Source organism: Ovis aries, chromosome 15, assembly GCF_016772045.2.
Source record: "Ovis aries strain OAR_USU_Benz2616 breed Rambouillet chromosome 15, ARS-UI_Ramb_v3.0, whole genome shotgun sequence".
NCBI lineage: Eukaryota > Metazoa > Chordata > Mammalia > Artiodactyla > Bovidae > Ovis > Ovis aries.
In genome coordinates, this window is record NC_056068.1 from 50,239,795 (window position 1) to 50,253,193 (window position 13,399).

The following is a 13,399-nucleotide window of genomic DNA, read 5'->3' on the forward strand; positions in this document are numbered from 1 at the left end:
CTGATTTCATCTCCCAGCCACTGCCCTTCTGTCCTTCCTTCATCCTGCTCAGGACACTCCTCTTTTCAGTTTCCCCTCATCCAGGCCTGTGATGAACATTTCATACTGGGGATGTGGCTCCAAATACTACCCCAGAAATCCCCAAATTTCCCAATGGCCTGAAACCTTCCTTAGCATCCCAAACCTCTCCGTATAATGTGAAGTAGTCTCCCCAACATTCATATGCGGGAACTCTAATGCCTGGTATCATGGTATTAGAAGGCGGGGCCTCTGGGAGATTATTAGTTCATAAACCCTCATGATTGGGATTGCTATTCTTATAAAAGAGACCCCACAGGGCTCCCCAGCAGCTTCCAAAACCTGTGAGGACCCAGTGGGGAGTTGCTGGCTATGAACCAGGAAAAGGCCCTCATGTGACCAGGCTAGCACTTAGGTCTCAAACTTTCAGCCTCCAGAACTGTTAAAAAGAAGTGCTTGTTGTTGATAATTTACCCAGTCTGTGGTATTTTGTTATAGTGTCCTGATAAGGCAGATAAAAGGTTTCCTGAAACTTTTCCTAATGATTGCTATGACTCTACCATTAACACCCCAAACTTTCCATTTCAGAAACTGTTTCCCATGCCCAGTGCCCAGGAGGAGGTTTGTGTGTCCCTTACCTCGACTTTCTCTGGGGCAGGAAAGCTCGTCTCTAATGACAACCACCAGGAGAGGAGGGCGGGTTTCTCTTTTATACCATCAAATCCCACACCCCTTGTGCCTCTCCCACACAGCTGCTCAAAAATGTGACACTTCCCCATCTATATAGTAACCTCAGATACGCAGATGACACCACTCTTATGGCAGAAAGTGAAGAGGAACTAAAGAGCCTCTTGATGAAAGTGAAAGAGGAGAGTGAAAAAGCTGCCTTAAAACTCAACATTCAAAAAACTAAGATCATGGCATCCTATCCCATCACTTCATGGCAAATAGGTGGGGAAACAATGGAAACAGTGACAGACTTTATTTTCTTGGGCTCCAGAATCACTGCAGATAGTAACTGCAGCTATGAAATTTAAAAACTCTTGCTTCTTAGAGGAAAAGCTATGACCAACCTAGACAGCATATTAAAAAGCAGAGACATTACTTTACTGACAAAGGTCCATGTAGTCAAAGCTATGGTTTTTCCAGTAGTCATGTATGGATGTGAGAGATGGACCATAAGGAAAGCTGAGTGCTGAAGAATTTATGCTTTTGAACTGTGGTATTGGAGAAGACTCTTGAGAGTCCCTTGAACTGCAAAGAGATCAAACCAGTCAATCCTAAAGGTAATCAATCCTGAATATTCATTGGAAGGACTGATGCTGAAGCTAAAGTTCCAATACTTTGGCTACCTGATTCAAACAACTAACTCATTGGAAAAGACCCTGATGCTGGGAAAGATTGAAGGTAGGAGGAGAAGGGGACGACAGAGGATGAGATTGCATCACCGACTTGATGGACATGAGTTTGAGAAAGTTCTGGGAGTTGGTAATGGACAGAGAGCTGGCGTGCTGCAGTCCATGCAGTCACAAAGAGTTAGACACGACTGAGTGACTGAATTGAACTCCCCATCTATTTCTGGATGTCTCCTCTAGGCTCAGAACACTAACCTCTTCCCAGGGTACTTGGGCCAGAGCTCTTCTCATGAAAAAGGGAATCCCTGAATCCAGAGAGAAATCAAGGATCCAGGCTGGAACAACTGCTTCCCCACTGGGTTTGGTCCTGCATTCAAAATCCCTGGCCTCAGGGAGTATCTCCTTATTGATCCGTTCAAGTGAGCATGGAGACTCACCTGAGGAGCAAGAAGAGATTCCCAGAGTAGAGAGTCTAGGTCCCAACTCCAGCATTAATTAGCCATGTGATCTTGGAGGACTGTCTGCTTCACTACAGACCACTGCTCAATTACTAGATTTGACTCCATCTCTTGAAGCCTTTCTTGAAGCTAAGTCTTGCAATGGGAGAAGCAATTCCCAAAACCAGAGGATAGAGAGAGGACAAAATACTGATACCAGCAGATCTTGTCACAGGGAGTGTCCCTTCATGCCTAGTTGTCCCAGACGGTATAGTATCTTCAGTTCCAGCAACTGTCAGTGCTCAGGACCCTCTAGGGGGAGAGGCATCAGGATATGTAGGTGAGATGCTGTTTTTCACAATAATGTAAAACAGCAGAGTGACTCCTGATTGCTAATCTTGGAGAGCTTAGGGAGCCCGTCTCATTGGAAGGGGCTGAAAGCACTTGTCTTGATTTGCTGTGTTTGCTGACAAGCAGTCTGGTTTTTGGACTTTCTCTCTTCTTTTTCGTTTATGTTCTGGTTTGTGGGATCTCAGTTCCCTAACCAGGGATTGAACCAAGGCCACCACCGTGAATGCCTAAATCATAACCCCTAGGCCAACAGCGAACTCCTTGGGATGCCCTTCTTTTCACCTCCCTCCCTCAACCTTGGACACAGTTTGTCTTCCTTTTTGGTCTTCAGAAAGGATTTCTGGAGGAAGCAGTATTCTAGGCGAAGGAAATTCTTTATTTGGCTGGCAACCTGAGTAGATGAGGGAACAAAGATTGGACTGAATTAATCAGCCAGACCAGGTGTAGGCCCTGGGATAAATCTAACCTTTTACACTTATCAGACACAGTAGGTAGCAGGCACATCTCTTTAATCCTGGTTTCTGGACTCCTAGGTCCTCTGGGCACTCTGGGGGAGGAACCCTGCCACCCCCAGAGGTTCATGCTGCCAGAAAGCTCTTTCCAGAGCTGCTGACTGATTCCTCACTGGTCCCTTTGCCCATTACCTCCCAGGGGACATCGAAAACACAAAGTTGGGTATTTATAGGCAAGCCAGGGAAATGAGGGGAAAGGTTAGTGTTTATAAACATGGGGTCACCTGAGTCTGAGAGGTCAGGGGACAGAGGGTCTGTGGAGGGGCGGGACTGGCCCCTGAGGATGTCATCTGGGCAAGGCTTACCGAAGGGAAGGGGTGTAAAAAGAAAGGAGAGGGGTGGAGAGCGCTCAGATGCTGGAGGACACATCACCCAACAGTTGGCCATATGCAAATTGTATGCAAATCAACGAGTGCACAAGTGGTGACCTCTCAGCGGGCGGAACCCTTTTGGTCCCCTCCACCTACTGGTCTGGAGGCCCGGCCATAGCGGTGAGGACCCTCCAGAAGAAGAGACCACGTCTCAAAATTCCCCGTCTCTGGCTCTGGTCTTGCTAGAAGACAAAGAAGGTCCTCGAGAAAGACCGCGCAGACACTGGGAAGGGGAGTTACAGCCCTCAGTCCCTCTCCCCCAACCCTGGTGTCTTGTGGAAGAGAGGTGTCGGGTTACCGCCACCGGTACTATACATAGCCGCGGACTTTGTTGATCTGCGGGACTCCGGGGACAGAGGACATCGTAGAGCCCGCATAGACTTCAGCCCCGACTGCCCAGAAACTTAAGTGCTTTTTCCCCGCTCTGGGTCTTCGCCACCTCCAGGTGGGTCCTTGGCTCCCATCTCCTCTTTCCAAGCGGAGCCAAATTACCCATCCGCCTATATCACCTCCGGGGCAAAAGTTGCTGAGCACTCCGGCAGGGCGGCCGGGAGGACGGGAGCAAAGACTGAGGTGCTGGGGTGAAGGCGGCGGATGCTAAAACCCAAACCCCGCCCACTCACTTAGACCCGCCCTGGGCCCCGCCCAGGACCTGCCGGGCCAAATCTCTGTCCCCCAGCCCATCGAAGCCAAGCCTGGACCATCGCTGGTCCCACCCTCAGCTGGATCTCACTCTCCAAGTGTCTCTGAGGAATAATGTTGGCAGCTCTGCTGATCGCCCTCAGCTGCCTCAGCCTCCACACCCTCGGCAGCGGTGTCCGCCCGTCTGTCCCCTGGCAGGTAACAGGGGGGAACTATCTGCTGCCACGTAAGGAACGCTTTGGGGGGACCGAGGGCCTGACTCCTCAAAGATCCCTCCCAGAGATGCTTCTCTAGGATGTCATCCTCTGAACCTGCTTCCTCTCAGGATCACTGCAGGGAGCCCCAAGTTCCCATTCCATCACCCAGAACCCCACCTCCACCCACTGGTTCTCCTGTGACCCTCCTGCCTTCATACCCTCCTCCCTCGGGACAGCCTCCAGCTTTCTCCTCTCACTTCAGATCTCCCGGGCCCAGCCTGCACACACTCCTTAGGGTTACCTGTGTACCACCCTCCTGCAGCCCCTCCCAGACCAGGGCTTGACCTCCTCTCCACTCCCACCAAAGGGTGGAGGATGCAAGCTTCTAGAGCAGGAGAGGACTGAGTCTCAGAGCTGACAGGGCCCTGGTGTGGTGTCTACATGCCTGTGTGGGAGAGGGAAAGAGTCAGGCTGGGGTCAGGTCATTGGAGATTGAGTGCATATTTGTATGTTATCTGCACAGTGAGTCTCAGAGCCAGAAAGGTTCTTGGAGGTCATCCAGCGCCACGTCCCACCACGTGCAGGAACCTCTCTAATGATAGATGACTCCTCTTAGTTAGTACACAGTGAGGATCTATAAGCAGTCCTGACAATAACCCTATGAGGTTGGAGGTATCCTCAGTGTATAGGGGGAGAACCTGAGCCCAGAAAAGTTGAGACTTGACCAAGATCCCACAAGCAGTAAGTGGTGAATTCAGGAATTAACCATATTTGACCGACTCCAGCAGATTGCAGTCTGTGGGGTTGCTGAGGGTCAGACACGACTGAGTGACTTCACTTTCACTTTTCACTTTCATGCATTGGAGAAGGAAATGGCAACCCACTTCAGTGTTCTTGCCTGGAGAATCCCAGGGATGAGAGAGCCTGGTGGGCTGCCGTCTATGGGGTCGCACAGAGTCGGACACAACTGAAGCGACTTAGCAGCAGCAGCAGCAGTGCCTGTTATTTAAATTTTGGAGCTCTTGCCAAATTTCACACTATTTGGGGCATAGAAATGAGATTTGGGGACATTTGGGGGGTGGGAGTATTTTTTGGTCCCACAGTGCAGCCAATCTTAGTTCCCTGACCAAGGACTGAACCTTTGCCTCTTGCATAGAGAGCTCAGAGTTTTAAGCACTAGACTGCCAGGGAAGTCCCAGACTGAGAGTCTGTGCTTCTAAACTGATCTTCCACCAGGACCTCTTTCCAGTACCCTGAACTTTTATGTTTTCCTGTGTGGCTCCTCTCTTCCTTTTCTCCATTACTGCAGAATATTTCCATCCAGAACCTGAGCCTGGCTCCAGATACATTCGATGATGCCTATGTGGGCTGCTCGGAGGAGATGGAGGAGAAAGCAGTGCTTCTGTTAGAGAAGGAGATGGCCAACCATCCCCTGCTGCGAGAGTCCTGGAAGACAGCCCAGAAGGCCTGGGAGCAAAAACGTCCAGGGCTCATTCTGCCTCCTGGCTTCAGAAGCCAGCACGGAATCGCCATCATGGTCTACACCAACTCATCCAACACTTTGTACTGGGAGCTGAACCAGGCTGTGCGGACTGGCGGTGGCTCCTGGGAGTCCTACATGAACCACTTCCCTTTCAAGGCCCTGCATTTCTACCTGACCCGGGCCCTGCAGCTGCTGCGGGGAGGTGGGGGCTGCAGCAGGAAACCTGGGCAGGTGGTGTTCCGTGGCATGGGCACCATTCACTTTGAACCCAAGAGTGTGGGGGACTCTATCCGCTTGGGCCAGTTTACCTCCAGTTCCCTGGATGAGACAGTGGCCCGTGGATTTGGTAATGCCACTTTCTTCTCTCTAAGGACTTGCTTTGGGGCCCCCATCCAGGCCCTGTCTGTCTTCCCTAAAGAGCATGAGGTGCTGATCCCCCCGCATGAAGTCTTCGTGGTGACGGGTTTCTCTAAGGATGGAAACAGAAGCCTGGTGACTCTCTCCAGCAGTGATCAGATGTGCAGCCACTTTAACTGCGCCTATCTGGGTGGTGAGCCATGCATGAGGGAAGCAGGACTGCCAGGAGGTCCCCAGTTGATTTCAGTCCCCAGGGCCTTCAAGAGACCCACGTCATTCATGAGGACGTTGAGGGCCAGAAGCTAGTTGGAGATATTTTTCTCTGTGACTCAGGTTCTGCCAGCTCAGAGATAGTCAGATAAGTGTTTTCTGCACATGTGATATTTTCAGATGATTCTCTAAATGTTCTCAAAGTTTTCCTTCTGGTACACAGTCTAATAGACCAAAAGAACCTGGTTAAGGAGGGCAATAAGCAGAGGAAAGTGGCAGGAGCACTTCTTCAGATCTCAGGAGGCCATGGGCGTAGTGGGTTGATGGGACCCACATGTGCTATTCCCCAGAGCTGAGGCAGGACAAAGTGACTGAGCCAGGGTGGGGCAGGGATGGAAAGGCAAACGGGGAAGATTTCTTGCAGAAGGAGGAGGAATGGAAGTCAGACATGTATTTGGGAAAAGGGAAAGGTGAATTGTGATGAGGAGTGGACTTGCCAGGGCCTGATGGGAAGGAAGTTTGCAGTGTGAGGGTCTGTCTACCTGGAGGCCTCACTGTGGTGTCTTTTGCAGAGAAGAAGAGGCCGAGCTGTGAGTCTGTGCCAAGTGAGTCACCCTCAGGTCCCTCCCTTGGCTGTTTGACTCCCCACTGGCCCTGCTGACCATTCACTGTCTTTTCTTCTCTCTCCAGCAGGCGGGCAGGCAGACTCACTCTCCAAGGGGCCTTTTCTCTGCTCTCCTGGAAGACCCTGCTCTTGGCCTCTTGGGGGTTCCAGCTCTTAGGAGCTGGGCTCTGAACGTTCAATGCCTGCCACTTAGGAGTCCTGGGAACATGTGACCTCCAGATGAAGAAGGGAGGCTTCGAAGAGCCTAGAGAAGCAACAAGATGGTTTCAGACCCAGACCTAGCAGCCATGTCTTCAACCAGGATGTCGGGGGATCTGAGGCCATGGGAGGGTGGAGGGAGCCCTGCTCTGTGGTGGGGACTCCTCAGAACAAGCAAGGGTAGTGCTGTGATGGCCACTCCATTAAACAGAGCTGCAGTGTGATGACATCAAATTTCATGACTGCTTTGTTTCACGAGACTGGACTATCTGCCCTGCTTTGGTCTTATGGGACTCAGGGACTAAAATGAATGACTTCTTGATCACTTTTAGACATGGTCCAGGTGCAGACCCTTGTCACATACCATAGCCTGCAAACCCAGATGCTTTAATAGACAGAGAGTTTCCTCACAACAACCTGGAAGGCAGGAAGGGGGACAGATGGCTTCCTTGGCCGTTTGTCTGACAAGGAATGCAGAGCCAAGGAAGGAAGCAACTTGCTGAAGGTCAGAGAGGTTGTTTTCAAACCAGGACCCTTGCCCCCCAGTTTCAGTTCCATCAAAAGTCTGAAGGAGCTCAAAGTAGGATCCTAAGCCCAAGATATTGGGTCCCCAGAGCAAGCCATTTTTCTGTGTCTGTCTCCCACCAGGGTTCATTTCAGCGTTGGTGATTTCAAAACATTATAAGACAGAGATTCTCACACTTTCTGGAGACATCTGAGCTCCAGAGCAGAGGCTTTATTGAGGCAAGAAAAGCAGCAGGGGCTCCCACGAAGTGACCCCCGCCCTCGGCTATCTAGGCTGCTGTGCTGCTGCTGTTGCTAAGTCGCTTCAGGCGTGTCTGACTCTGTGCAACCCCATAGACGGCAGCCCACTAGGCTCCTCTGTCTCTGGGATTCTCCAGGCAAGAATACTGGAATGGGTTGCCATTTCCTTCTCCAATGCATGAAAGTGAAAAGCAAAAGTGAAGTCGCTCAGTCGTGCCTGACTCTTAGCGACCCCATGGACTGCAGCCCACCAGGCTCCTTCGTCCATGGGATTTTCCAGGCAAGAGTGCTGGAGTGGGGGGCCATCGCCTTCTCTGAGGCTGCTCTAGTCAGCAACAGAAGAAGGGACCCTCCCCAGCATCAGGTCCCCTCCTTGGCTCCCAGGTCTGTCTCCTGGGGCAGGTCCCCAGCCCCCTCTGATTCTTGCTCCCTGTGCACTAATACGTGAGCTGGGGAGGAGGGGCCAGATTCCCCAGAGGCTGGAGCCTGAGCCCCTCCAGCATCTGGAAGCCCTGTTTCTGATGACTCCTGGGTCCCCACTGTCACTGGCACTGTCAGCTCTGGGGTCTCAGGGATGGGGGGCCCCAGGTTCTGGAAGCTGTTGCGCACTCGGGTGATGTAGCGACTGAGGATGCTGGCTCCTCCGGGAGGCCGGCGTGGCCCTGCCTCCACCACAGCCCGCTGCACACCTGCTACCTCACTCTGCAGTCGAGACACCGTCTTGGTCAGCTCTGTCAGTCTGTTGCCCAGGTCTGGGGGGTGGGAGTAGAGATGGGGGTGTCTCTCAGAAGGTGAGTCTGCCCTGGTCCATTTCTACCCTCAGCAGGGGAGGGCATGCTGGAGCATCCGGAAGGAGGAGAACTGGAGGAAGCGAGGGACTGGCACTGGGTTGTGGGCCAAGTGAGCAGGCTGCGTCAGGGTGGATGCATCAGCAGAGCTCGGGTGGTAAGGGTTTAGAAGATAGCAAAATGAAGGTCTTATGGACCAGAGAGGGGTCAGGAGCCATAGGGATGAGAATTGTCTATGGGTAGATATATGTATATCTGCCCAGTCCTCCTCTTCCCCATTTACATCTGTCCTGCTCACACCCACCCTCAGGGCCGAGTGCAGACCCAACCCTCTCTCTCTCTCCAGCTTCTGGTACTCTAGCCTTCTGCCTTCCCACGATAGGCTCTTCCTCTCCTTTGAGCTCTCACTGCAATTTGTTTCTCTTTTTTAAAGCACTTCCTGAGTAGGGAGATGGTTTCTCTTCCTCACCAAACTGAAAGCTTCCCATGTCTCCCTGCTGGGAGCAAGGGGGCATAGCAATGAACTCTGAGTGAATGAATGATGAATAAAGTGAAAGAGTGAATGCATAAGGGAATGGTTGAGAGAATAAGTGAACACATAAATGAAGGTAGGAATGAAGGGATAAATGAAGGGAGTGGGATAAATGTCTGAATGGGGGGTGGGGCCAGGGGTTATTGAGTGCAAGGGCACACACTCTCTGCAAGTTGCGGCTTCCAAGGGTGGGTCAGAGGGGGCCACAGAGAGAACTGCAGGCTGGACAAGGGGTGTGAGGCTGGGTGTTCCAGATGAGCAAGGGACAGGAATGGGAAAGCCTTGGAAGTAAGCAACTAACCTTTCCGACGAGTCTCCTCAAACTCCCGCTGGGCAGTCTCTATGTAGCGTTGCACCAGGGCCTTGATGACCCGAAGCCGGTAGGATCCACGCTCTCCCTCCCCAGGCCCTGCCCCTGCCCCAGGATTGGCCTGGGATGGGAAGACAGGAGAGTAAGAGGGATTCCTCAGCCCCTAGCCTTTTTCTCCTCACTGCAACCTCCCCCAGGCAATGAAGGATGGAGGCGCGGTCTGTGCAGAGTTGTGTGTCCCCGAAGGCCGCACATCCAGACCTTCATGTAGTTCTGGCAGGTAGTCTGGATGGAGGCCGCACATTGTGGAATGGCTGAGTGCAAGGGAACCAGGGAGGGAGGTGGGTGAGGGTTAGGAGAGGAAGAGGAGGAAGAGGGGAGTGGGCAAGGAGAAATGCTGAGCAGGACAGAGTTGAGCTCTCTCGTGCCACCAACCCATCCTTGATCTGAGTCAGGGCAGGTTAACCTTGTCCTTCCAATTCCTCAGAGGGGAGACTAGAGGATATGGGGATGCATCTGCATGGACTAGCTCATGCCAAGGAAATGGAAACCATCGTGCAAGTTAGAGTGATTGGTTCTAGGTCCAGTTTCAGACCTCAGGACAGAACCAGGAAGGCAAGTCAGGCCTTTGGGGCAGATAATAGAGAGAGGGAGCAGAGGTGAAGATGGCAAAGTGCTGGGCTCAGAAAACAGGCCGAAATCTCAGCTTGGTCACTTTGCCTCTGTGAGCCTTGAGCCAAGCTGCTCAGCTTCTTCAGGCTGAATGTCTCCAGACTGAATATGGAGATGGTGGGTTTCCCTGATGGTCCAGTGGTTAAGAATCTGCCTTGCAATGCAGGGGATGCTGGTACGATCCCTGGTCAGGAAAGATCCTACATGCCGTTTCTTTCTGCTGCTCTAGACTGTCAGTACTTCAAGGGTCCACCATTCTGCATATCTTTATTTCCAGCATAGGTGTGCTTAGGTAAGTATTTATTAAACAAACTATTGACCAATCAGATAAGGGAAGGCCTACCTCATCAGGGGATCCAGGGGCCTCTGAGCCTCAGTGCTGGCCTATGGCTTCACAGAGCTGACCTTAGAGAGACCCTCAGGTAACATGTTTTAAGGGGAAAAGATGGGACCCCCTGCAATAATGCTATCTGAATTACGAGGGGTCTCATGCCAAGCCAGACTGAGTTAGGGAGCAGAGAAGCAGAGGTAAGTTAGTCCCCTGGAGGCCTGCCCTCCTCTCTCAGGCCTCAGTCACCTTCGAATTTCCCAGTGTGTGTGGCATTCTTCCCTTAGCTTCTAAATGTTTTACTGTGGAAAACATTCAACAGTTTCTTGGCTCGGTTCAGGGTAAAAAGTTTTGCCTGGAGATTACCGGGTATTGGTGGCTTGAGAGGAGGGTGGCATGGACTTCATTTTAAACTGCATGATATAGGATTGGAGATTTAGGGAATGGCCAGAGCCAGGAAGGGGGAAAGGCCACAGGAGAGAGTAGGAACTGGGAGACTTTCTGCAAACATACCGGGGAAGACAGATGAGCCAGGGGTGTTCAGCCAAATGGATGGTACAGAGTGCAGCTAAAGCCTGTGGTGAGGAAGACTCACAACAAGCACATGAGATACTCACAAAGGTGGGGATTGGGGGATAGTCTGGCTTCTTGGTTTTGCAGCAGAAGTGGCAACAGCAAATGAAGCGGAAAACTCTCCTGAGACATTGAGATGGTGGGAAGGGGTTAGTCAGGGGAAGGGGTCCAGGGAGATGGGGCAGGAGTGGGGTGGGTGTGCTGAGTGCTGGGGCTTGGGAGTGAGAGCTCTGAGGTCCTCACCTGAGCAGGTAGAAGATGGCCTTGGGGGAGGGCAGGATATTGAAGGGCACAGGCAATGTCAGGCCCTCTCGGAAGTAGGATAGGTAGAGTTTTGAGCGAGCAAACTTCCACTCCACGTCAGCAGCGTCCTGAGGGCGAGGAAGCGGGGGCTCAGGAAGAACCACTTTGGTGCCTAGCCCTCCTGCCCACTCAGTCTGCCCCATTTCCCCCAGTCCTCTGGTCTCTTATCTCCTGTGTGCCACCACTTTCTTCTCCCTACTCTTGTCTCCATCCTCACCTATCATCCACATCTCCCGTTTGTACCCCACTTCCCACTTCCTCCCCATCATCTTGCCTCCTTCTGACATTCAATTCCTGCCAGCCTGTTCTCCAGCCCACAAACCCTAACTCATCCATCTCCTTCCCTCTCACTTCTCATGTTTCCACCTACTCTTCCACAACACACACTTTCTCCCAGCCCTAATGTGGAATGAGCGCTAGACTTGTGTCTGATAAAAACAATAACATCATCAAGACCCTCAATCTACAGACAAGGAAATTGAGGGCTTGAGAGGAAAACTTGTCCCCAGTCTCAAAACAAGGCAGTAGTGGTGACAGAGCAATCTCTTGACTCCTTGCATCCTGTTCCTTTCCTTCCCTTTCTCTCTTCTTCCCTCTGGCCTGAGTTGTCCTCAGTTCACGTACCTCAATCTTCTGGAATGAGTTGGTGATCATGGCAATGAGCATGTTGAGCAGCACAATCACCATGACGATGGTAAAGATGCCATAGAGGGCCCGGCCCATGAATTCCGGCACCAGGAACTGAGGCATGTCCACCACACTGTGTTCCTCCATGCCAAACATTGTCCAGAACAGAAACTGGAAGGTCTCATTGAAACTGGCACAGTGGGCCAAAAAGTAGGATGTCAGGGGTGGGAGATGAGCCTGGGGGCCACCCAGACTCACTCCTCCTCACCCTGGGGACCCAGCCAAAGGCGCTCTGCTTCCACGAAGCCTTTTGGACTGCTTGCTGTTTCTGAGCCAGAATTTACTGAGCACACAGCAGTGCCAGGAACAGGCGCTAAGGATGCAGCCATGAACAAGACAAGCAGAGTCCCTGTCTTCAGGGACTTTATGTTCTGGATGGAGATGGGGGTGAGATGGACACTTAACCAAACCTCCTCCATCCTCCACACTGCGTTCAGTGTGTTCTTTCTCAATGCTGAGCTGATGTGCTGGAGTTCTGTTTGTCAAACTTTAAATGCTCCTAACTACTCTCAGTCCAGATGCCTATTACGCAACCTACCTGAGGTTTTTAGCAAAGATACGTTTACTTAGCTGTTACCCATCAAAGAGCAGGAGGGCTCAGCCTGTTCATGCTACTGTGGAGTGACTGATCCCACCAGGGTCCTTGAAGGAGGCTGGAAAGAGTAGTTCCTGTCCCTAGCACTAAGATTCATGCTTTAAACCATGTCAGCAGAGTTTTTCAACATCCAGAAGCCAGAACATGAACAAGGATTCTTGGAAAAAAGGGTTGGTCTGAATAAAGCCTCCATTTACTTTGAGAAAGCTTTGACAAACATCCAGAGATCCAACCTCAAGTCCTTCAGCATCATTAATAAAACCATCATGTAGTTGCACTCATGAATTCATGATTGAATGATTGCTTGGGAGGCCACTTGGAACTCTCTGGCCTGGGAAAGGCAGGGTAAGGCAGGTTGGGTAAGGTTGGTTAAGGCAGGTTTCTTGGCAGGTCCTTTAGGAGCTCCATGACCTGGCCCCTCTCCCCTCTCCTGCCTCCTCTCTCAAAATCCCCTCCATGTGCCAGCCATGGAGGAAGTCTTGCTAGTCTCCAAACATACCCCCTTGCTTTGGTACATGTGCCCCTTTTGCCCAGAATGCCCAGACTCCCACCTGCCTGGCCTGCCTCTGCCCCGGCGTACTTGCCCAGCCGCTCGGTCTCCTGGTAGGGCACGTAGATGTTGTTGAGGCCACAGAGGAAGGCGGTCAGGATGATCATGAGGATGAACATGAACCTGGCAGGAAGCGGGATGGGGAAGGCTCAGTTCAGGGCTCTACCCTGGGAGAAGGCAGGCTCTAGGAAAAGGGATGGGGGTGATGGCTCCTAGGCTCAGCCTCTACTTGACAAGCATTCAGTCTGGTTATTATTAAGAAGAGAGAAATTAGGGGGTGGGAAATGAGAAGGGATTAAAAGGGTGTTGAAGCAAAAACTCTCCCTCCAGAATAAAGGGTTCTGGGTTGAAACAGTCAAAGTTGAGGATGGTCCAGGCTCCAAGGGAGGGACTGAGATGCTGAGATATGGTACAGGAATGGGGGAGAGTCACAGAGTCCTACTGGACAGGATTTCTCACCAGCAGAGTTAAAGTCTTGTGTGTGAGTTGAGTTGGCTTGCTGCAGGGAGGGATGGAAGCTGAGCTGAGCTGAAGATGTTC

The 13,399-nt window shown here is 51.8% G+C and overlaps 3 protein-coding genes across 6 annotated transcripts in view; 1 reads left to right on the forward strand and 2 right to left on the reverse strand.

The window, feature by feature from the left end:
• Nucleotides 1-3,384: 3,384 nt before the first annotated feature.
• On the forward strand, nt 3,385-6,990 carry LOC101118216 (ecto-ADP-ribosyltransferase 5). 4 transcript variants are annotated; one of them, XM_027979464.2, is made up of 5 exons: nt 3,385-3,489; nt 3,694-3,884; nt 5,193-5,916; nt 6,506-6,538; nt 6,627-6,990. In XM_027979464.2, the coding sequence occupies exons 2-5, from the start codon at nt 3,801-3,803 to the stop codon at nt 6,713-6,715; spliced, it is 930 nt and encodes a 309-aa protein (XP_027835265.1). In that variant the 5' UTR covers nt 3,385-3,489; nt 3,694-3,800; the 3' UTR covers nt 6,716-6,990. The 4 variants fall into 4 exon arrangements, with proteins under 4 accessions (XP_027835265.1, XP_060255392.1, XP_060255393.1 ...); XM_060399409.1 differs by having other exon boundaries at nt 5,193-5,712; nt 6,624-6,990; XM_060399410.1 differs by having other exon boundaries at nt 5,193-5,712.
• A 459-nt stretch (nt 6,991-7,449) lies between these two features.
• Nucleotides 7,450-9,455, reverse strand: LOC132657901 (short transient receptor potential channel 2 homolog). The gene is made up of 4 exons (XM_060400201.1): nt 9,405-9,455; nt 9,143-9,272; nt 9,019-9,056; nt 7,450-8,334 (listed from the first exon to the last, which is right to left on the reverse strand). Exons 1-4 carry the CDS (start codon nt 9,453-9,455, stop codon nt 7,882-7,884), a joined length of 672 nt encoding a protein of 223 aa, XP_060256184.1. The 3' UTR covers nt 7,450-7,881.
• Nucleotides 9,456-10,948: 1,493 nt separating this feature from the next.
• Nucleotides 10,949-13,399, reverse strand: part of XNDC1N (XRCC1 N-terminal domain containing 1, N-terminal like) — a 34,041-nt gene continuing 31,590 nt past the window's right edge. Inside the window, exons 18-20 of the mRNA XM_060399419.1 lie at nt 12,890-12,982; nt 11,652-11,844; nt 10,949-11,095 (exon numbers count right to left, since the gene is read on the reverse strand). Of these exons, the coding sequence (XP_060255402.1) occupies nt 10,964-11,095; nt 11,652-11,844; nt 12,890-12,982 (418 nt within the window). The 3' untranslated portion in view covers nt 10,949-10,963. The remainder of the gene's footprint in view (nt 11,096-11,651; nt 11,845-12,889; nt 12,983-13,399) is intronic.

What these genes read in the sequence shown, in the direction of transcription:
- LOC101118216 (XM_027979464.2), top strand. Translation starts at nt 3,801, where the DNA reads ATGTTGGCAGCTCTGCTGATCGCCCTCAGCTGCCTCAGCCTCCACACC. An exon ending in TAACTGCGCCTATCTGGGTG is followed by an intron (nt 5,917 to 6,505) that starts GTGAGCCATGCA and finishes TGTCTTTTGCAG; the next exon opens with AGAAGAAGAGGCCGAGCTGT. An exon ending in GAGCTGTGAGTCTGTGCCAA is followed by an intron (nt 6,539 to 6,626) that starts GTGAGTCACCCT and finishes TCTCTCCAGCAG; the next exon opens with GCGGGCAGGCAGACTCACTC.
- LOC132657901 (XM_060400201.1), bottom strand. Translation starts at nt 9,455, where the DNA reads ATGTGCGGCCTCCATCCAGACTACCTGCCAGAACTACATGAAGGTCTG. An exon ending in AACTACATGAAGGTCTGGAT is followed by an intron (nt 9,273 to 9,404) that starts GTGCGGCCTTCG and finishes TTCCCATCCCAG; the next exon opens with GCCAATCCTGGGGCAGGGGC. An exon ending in TGAGGAGACTCGTCGGAAAG is followed by an intron (nt 9,057 to 9,142) that starts GTTAGTTGCTTA and finishes TCCAGCCTGCAG; the next exon opens with TTCTCTCTGTGGCCCCCTCT.